The 6,679-nt window shown below is 55.3% G+C and overlaps 1 protein-coding gene across 1 annotated transcript; it reads left to right on the top strand.

Moving 5' to 3' along the window:
• Positions 1-2,405: 2,405 nt before the first annotated feature.
• Positions 2,406-5,864, top strand: NMB (neuromedin B; the record flags this gene model as incomplete). Its single annotated transcript, XM_084213761.1, has 3 exons — positions 2,406-2,538; positions 2,902-3,104; positions 5,817-5,864. The coding sequence occupies 3 exons, from the start codon at positions 2,406-2,408 to the stop codon at positions 5,862-5,864; spliced, it is 384 nt and encodes a 127-aa protein (XP_084069887.1).
• Positions 5,865-6,679: the final 815 nt, after the last annotated feature.

Genomic DNA, 6,679 nt, shown 5'->3' with positions numbered 1-6,679 from the left:
TGGCTGCAGGCATGTGGGGATGCTGAGGATTCCTGGAGCTTTGAGGGGTTTTGGGTGGGAAGGGACATTCCTGGAGGGTGGGGGCTGTGCAGGGCTGCTCCCAGAGGGTAAATCCTACAGAGAGGGGAGGGATCTCTGTGCAGACCCTCCTCTGAGGGTCTCTCTGCAGATCCTCGAGGATATGACCATTGGCAGCTGCCATTTTCCAAGGAGTCATCTCTGGGGCTGCCAACAGCCCCATCCCCTGCATCACGGGGATGTGCTGACTTCTGCCAGCAAAACTGATTTATGAAGTAGAATTTCTACAGCTCTTTTTATATCTGTAAGCTGGGAAGATTCCCTTGGAGGCTGGGAATGTGAATCTCTGCTGAGCTGGAGAGAACTAGTGGCAGAGAAGCGCTGCAGTGTCAATTCCTGCCTGGAATGCTGGAAGTCCCAGCAGGCTCCAGGCTGGGTGTCTTGCTCTGACCCACCAAAGTGGAACAGAGGGAGAGGCAGAAAATCTACCACAACCCCCCCCCAGGCTGGTGACCAGGTTCTGGAGCTCAGGTCCTGGTGCCCTTCCCAAGGAGGTCCTAGGTGCCAGTTATTTTCCCTAAAAATAGGAGCAACTTCTTTGTAAAGACTGGAAAATCCAGAAAAAATCAGGTTTCTCTGTTGGTGTCTGGGGCTGGTATTTCCCAAGGCTGCTGTGGAGGAAGGAGTTGCTGTTCCTGCCTGGATCACAGCCCTGCTGCTGCTGCTGCTCAGTGAGTGCTGAACCCTTTCAGCAGCTGTTTTCCAATAAGCCCCACTGGCTGCCCTGAGCTGTGCTCCCATTTGCAGCCTCCAACACATCCCTGAGTAGCTGTTCTGGGGCTTTTTCCAGACTTGAATCAGGGTTATGGGCTCACATCTCCCACCATGAGGCCAAGCCTTGGTACTCAGCAATTAATCTGACATCCCCTCAGTTTCTGAGGGTTTATGATGGCACTACAAAAGGGCAGGAATTCCTGATTTCCTTTTCCCAGCCTTTCCCAAGCTTGCTTAGCAGTGCCACTGGGATTGGAAAATACCTGTCCCTCTGCTCCCACCCTGGCTGAAGTAACACCAGCTGAAAAAGAGGGAACATCTGGCTGCATTTGGTTGTGCATCTAATTAGAGCAGTGCACAAGCCTTCATCCTGTTTGAAACCCTGCAGCTTCCCACTGCTCATCCCTTGTCCCTGGGGCTGCCTCTGAGGAGCAAGGAAGGAATGGGACTTAACCCTGCCACGCTTCAGTTGGTGCCATAATTGTCCAGGGCTCTTTCATCTGCCCTCTGTAATTGGGATCACTTTATCCCTGCCTTCATCCTCCCTAATCCCACAGGTAACCCTTCAGCTTGCTCTTCCCCACAGTGGAGGATTGCTGCTCAGCTTTCCAAAAAGCAGGGGAAAGAGAAGGAGGGAAGGAGAAGCCAGACTCAGCTGTGCCAGTGCTGGGCAGCACCAGGATCTTCCTTCACATCCAGCACTTCTCTGGAGCTCCCATCCTCCTCCTCCTCCCCTTCCTATACCACCCACCCCAAATTTCCATCACTCTGGCCGCCATGAGTGAATTTAAAATTGTTTTGAAGAAAAGGCTCAGGATAGTGTCCATCCATTTCAAGCTGTGTTTTGTCAGTGCTGTGAAAAATACCAATCGCTTGTTTGTAAAATTTTAAAAGTTTAATAATAATAAAATGATTATAAAAATAACAATATAATTAGAGTAATAATAATTTGGACGATTTGGATTAGGACAATATGAGACAACAAGAGCAAAGAGTTATGAACAGTCCGGGTAGCTTTTCATGGGCAAAATAAGCCCGAAAAAGCACCCACTTTGACAGAGGATTAAGCCTGAAAAGCAACAGCCTGTTGTATATTCATACATCTCATACATGGGGCATAAATTCCATTCAAACACAGGATTCTGTCTGGTCAGTGTCAGCTTCTTCCTCTGAGTCCTGACAGCATCTTCAGGGCTGAGCGAGGCAGGAAGAACTCGATAAGAGAGCAATAAATTCTTTTTCTCTGAAAGATTTGGGTGTCCTGTGGCTGCCATCCCGGTGCGAGTCCTCTCTTAAAAAAAGTACCTTACACAGCATAGTTTCTATTTTAACATTATGTTATAACCTATATTTAACACGCTACTTAAGAAAATTAACACAGCATGACTTTCTACAAGGTGGAAGATGGACGTGGGGAGATTTGGGGATGGGGGTCGGACTCAGCGCTGGCTCTGTCGCATCTCCCGCTCCGCCCGGGCGCTGGGATGACCCAGGGCGGGCACGGTGCGGCGGTGCCGGTATCACCGGGCGGGGCCGGGCGGTGCCGCCCCCGTCGCGGTCCCTCCCCGCCGCTATAAGCGGGCGGCGGCGGCGGGCGCGGGTCCCGGGCGGCGATGGCGCTGCGCTGCGTGCTGCTGCTGCTCTGCGGAGCCGCGCTCGGACCCGCCGTCCACCTCGACTTCGCCGAGCACCGCAGCCAGGCCGCCAAGATCAAGGTCAACCCCCGCGGCAACCTCTGGGCCACAGGTACCGGGCGGGGGACACGCGGGAGGTGCGGGCACGGCGACATCCCGTCCGTGCGGGGAGGGGGATGCTGGCGGTGCCGCGATGGGCAGGGGTGAAGTCGCTTCCACCTGCATCCCTGGGCAGCAGGTCCGACATCCCCAACAGACTGGGTATGAGGTTCAGCATCTCTGTAAGCCCAGAGATCCTGTCAGCAGGAACAGAGAGGGAAGTTTCCCAAAAATCCCACGTGGAGTGAGAACCTGGGGTTCCTGGGTTTCTCTTGACTCAGCTGGTTTGGGCATCAGGTGCTCCCCGATGGTTTGTGCTGGTGCCAGCTCAGCTGGAGCCCCGTGTCCCCCAGACACCCCGTGTGTGCTGTTGCAGGTCACTTCATGGGCAAGAAGAGCGTGACGGGCTCCCCACACCTGGAGGCTGCCGAGGAGCCTGCAGTGCCCATGGTCTTTGGTCCCTCTCTCCGAGCCCTGCTGGAGGACATGATGGAACTGCTGACCCGGGAGCTCCTCAAAATCCTCTTGCAAGAAAGGCTGCTGGATGAGAACCAGGGGAAATACGACCTCACTGGCCAGGTGAACATTTACTTAGCCAGAGGGAGATGCTCAGAGCAGAGAGGTGGAGCTCTGCTGGAGAGGGGAGCACCTGCATGGCTGCTAGAGGTGCACTCACTCTCCTTTTAGCCCTCCTTAAACCACTTAAGACCAACCATAAAGGGAGAGAAGAGAAGTGTCGTGAGGCTTGTGTCTGGCTGGGCAGTGACAAATAGTCCCAGGTGCCTGGGAACGGTGTGAGGATGAGCAGGGAACTCTGCAATGGAGCTGTGACAGCAGTGGTGTCCAGGGGTTGTTGATAAGCATCTGGGTCTTCCTCAGCCAGATGCAGAAGAGAATGGTCTCCCCTTTTCCAAGGACAGGCAAATCCTTTCTCCCTCTTATTTCCACAGGGAAAGACATCTGTCAAGCAAAGAGCTTTGGCTCTGTGTCACTGTGGTTGGGATCCCTCGATGCTGAGGGCACAAAGCCTTGCAGAGGGTAGCTGTGCATTGCTCCTGCTGCTGCAGAGTGGGTTTTGGGGAGCAGGGAGAGGGCAGGAGCTCCACTGGTGCCACTGTGTATCAGCAGACCCTCACTGTGGCTTTTACCTTGGAGCTCACTCAGCTCCTGGTGGAAACCCTGCCCCTGGGAGCAATGCACAGGCACAGATCCTCAGAACAGGATGCAGAGATTGAATTGCTCAGTCCAGAGATGGGATTTCTGCATCCATAAATGGAATTAGCCTCTGTGGCTCTGCTTGTCTGTTGCCTCCTGCACACCTCCCTGGTGTCTCACCCTTTCCAGTCACTGCAGGAAGTAACTGGGAGTCTAAAAAGGGTGAAATCCTCTTAGGTCAGTCCCAGCTGTGCTGTCCCCCTGAGCCAGATGATGAGGAGCTATCCAGTAGCACTGCATGCAGGTAAAGCTATTTCTGCTGGGCAGGGCTAGGCAGGGCTTGCTCCTCTTTGGCACAGGTGGAGCAGAGTGGCAGGACTGGGATCCTGAGAGCCACTGATTGCTCAAGCCCCTTTTGGGCTCACTTCCAGCAGATTAGGTTAAACTGATGCATCCCAGAGGGCTTTCCACAGAGGAGATACAGCTGGGCATGGCTGAGGGCACCAGCCCACCCCACTCCCTGTGCAGTGGATGCAGCTGGAGAGGAGGTGAGGGCTGTGGAGGTTCTGGACCCTTCCCCATCATCCCCAGGAACCTCTGAGCAGGAGGGCACTTGTTGAGAGGACAGGAGAGCTGGCAGATGTGCTGCCCTGCCTTGTTTCTGAGCGTGGTGTGAATCTGTAGATCTGCTCCCCTGCATGGCAGAGCTGCTCCTCTCTGCTCACGTTGCAGAGGCTGCCTGCAGTGCTGCTGCTGTGCCCCAGGCTCCAGCTGGGTGCCAGAGTCCTGCCAGCCCTGCCAGTGCCCATTCCCAGAGCTCAGGGCTGGCTGGGTGCTGCCCAGGGGTGGCACTGGTGCCCCAGCCCTGCTCTGCAGGGGGATTTCTGTGTGCCCATGCAGGTGCTGGTGCCCGGTGCCTCTCTGGGGCAAGGTGGGATGCTGTGCCCACATGTGGCAGCACAGCTGGGCTGCTTGGTGTGGAACTGGCCTCTCCTCGGTCAGTGCTCTGGTCCCCTTGGTCACCTCCCTGGGTGCTGTTTCTGCTTTGGCTCCTTGGGCACCTCTGAGCACTTCCCTTCCCCAGCTCCTGCCCCCTGCTCCTTTCTCCCACCCATCCCCAGGGCACATCTGTGCTGCTGTGGGGACTGCAGAGCTGTCTCTGAGCGCTGTCCCCGTTGTACTGTTCTGTGTGACATTATTTTTCATTGCTCTTGTGGTCGTCACGGTGCCGGTCCAAATTCCTGCCACCCCGGCATCTTTCCCCTCGGCACGGCTGCTGTTGGACACCAGGTGTCAGCAGCCAGCCTGAGCTCCTCCGTGCCGTGTTCCCTCCTTCCTCACAGCCTTTCCATGGCTCTGCTCTGGGGAACTCCCTGTCCATGCCCTGCTCAGGATCTGTTGGCTCCATCTCAGCTTTCCAGCCGTGTGTGCAGGCAGGGTTTGGCTCTCAGCGTGCTGGGGCTTCACAGATTGGGCTGGCAGAGGAGCATCCTTCCCGTCCTTTCTCATCTCCTGGGGTGTGTGGCACTGACTGCCCAGGATGCAGAGACCACGGATGTGGAATGGAGCAGCTCCAGGGCTGGGGAGAGCCCTTCTGCCTGAGGGCAGCTGCTGCCCTGCAGGACCTGTCCCACAAACCCCTCTGTGACTCTTCCCTGCCGTGTTTTCTGCCTCTTTTTGCCTTCTCACATTCCCTGCTGAATGAGGCTTGTGGTTATTAATTGTTGCAGTGTCGTTGTGGGTCCCAGGATGAGGTGAGAGATAAGAATCTTGGCTCCAAGTTCTCAGAAGTCTGATTTATAATATTAAAAGAAAATGATATACTAAAACTATTCTAAAGAAAGAGAAAGGAGACATCAGAAGGCTGGAAAAGAATGATAATGAAAACTTGTGGCTGACCAGGGAGTCTGACACAGCTGGACTGGAATTGGTCATTAACTAAAAAAATTAACATGGAACCAATCAAAGATGCAGCTGTTGGAGCACAGATGGGAAGCTTCTGCCTCTGCCCCTCTCCTGTGCCATGACACAGGTGCCATGGGGTGTTTGTGTGCTCTGCCCCAGGGCACAGCAGGGGTGGTGATGCTGGTGGCTGTGGGCATGACCCCTGTCTCACTGCTGTGTCTTGTTTTGTAGGAGACAGGGCTTTTAACCAAGGTGCTGGAGAAGTACTTCTCAAACTGAAGAGGAGCAGCTGGGGAGGATGAGGTCTGCAAGGTCAGCTGTGCCTGCTGAGCAGGGGGGAGCACCGTCCCTGTGGGTTCCTGTGGCAGCAGCATTTTTATTTATTCCTTCTGAAATGTTGTTAATAGTGATGGTGTGTGGGAAAGCGGGGCCTCCCTGTGTGTTCTGTGTTTCCTTGATGTCTGATGTGCCTGTGTCAATAAAACTGGTTCTTTGCACAGATTCTTCTGTGGGGGGGAGGAAGGCAGACCCCCAGGGCTCGTGCAGGGGGAAGGGGCAGGGGGAGCACCTTGGGCCAGGGGGAAGGGAAGCTCCCGACAGCTCAGAGGGGTTGGATTCATCCCTGCAGCCTCTGCCCACTGAAGGAGACCCTGACATGATGAAACAGCACCCTTGGCTGAGCTGATCACTCATCCTGGAGCATTTGTGACCCTCTCTGCTGGGAATGTTCCCAGCAAAATCCTGTCCTGGCAGTGGTGGGATTGTGGCTCAGAGTCCTGGCCCTGTGGCACCTCAAGGCAAACCACAGGCTCCTTGGCCATCCAACACTCCTCTGCCTTGTGAGGGTGGCTCAGTGCTCCCTCACCTTCTGCAGGACACTCACAGGGGCAGAGGTACAGCCTGGGCCCTAGGCTGTGCAGCATGGCAGGAGAGGGCGGCTGGGGCTGAAATGGGTGATGGAGCAGTCCCATGGGCAGACTCTGGGTCTGTCCTTCTGAAAGTGCTGCTCACAGCTGCACCCTGGGGCTGCCAGCCACTTGTGGGGGTCACAGGATGGGCTGGCTTACAAGGGACACCTTGTTCCAGGGCCAATT

Source organism: Fringilla coelebs, assembly GCF_963513975.1.
Source record: "Fringilla coelebs genome assembly, chromosome: 12".
Taxonomy (NCBI): Eukaryota; Metazoa; Chordata; class Aves; order Passeriformes; family Fringillidae; genus Fringilla; species Fringilla coelebs.
Note: the sequence above shows the minus strand (reverse complement) of the source record. Positions and strands in the feature narration are given on the sequence as shown.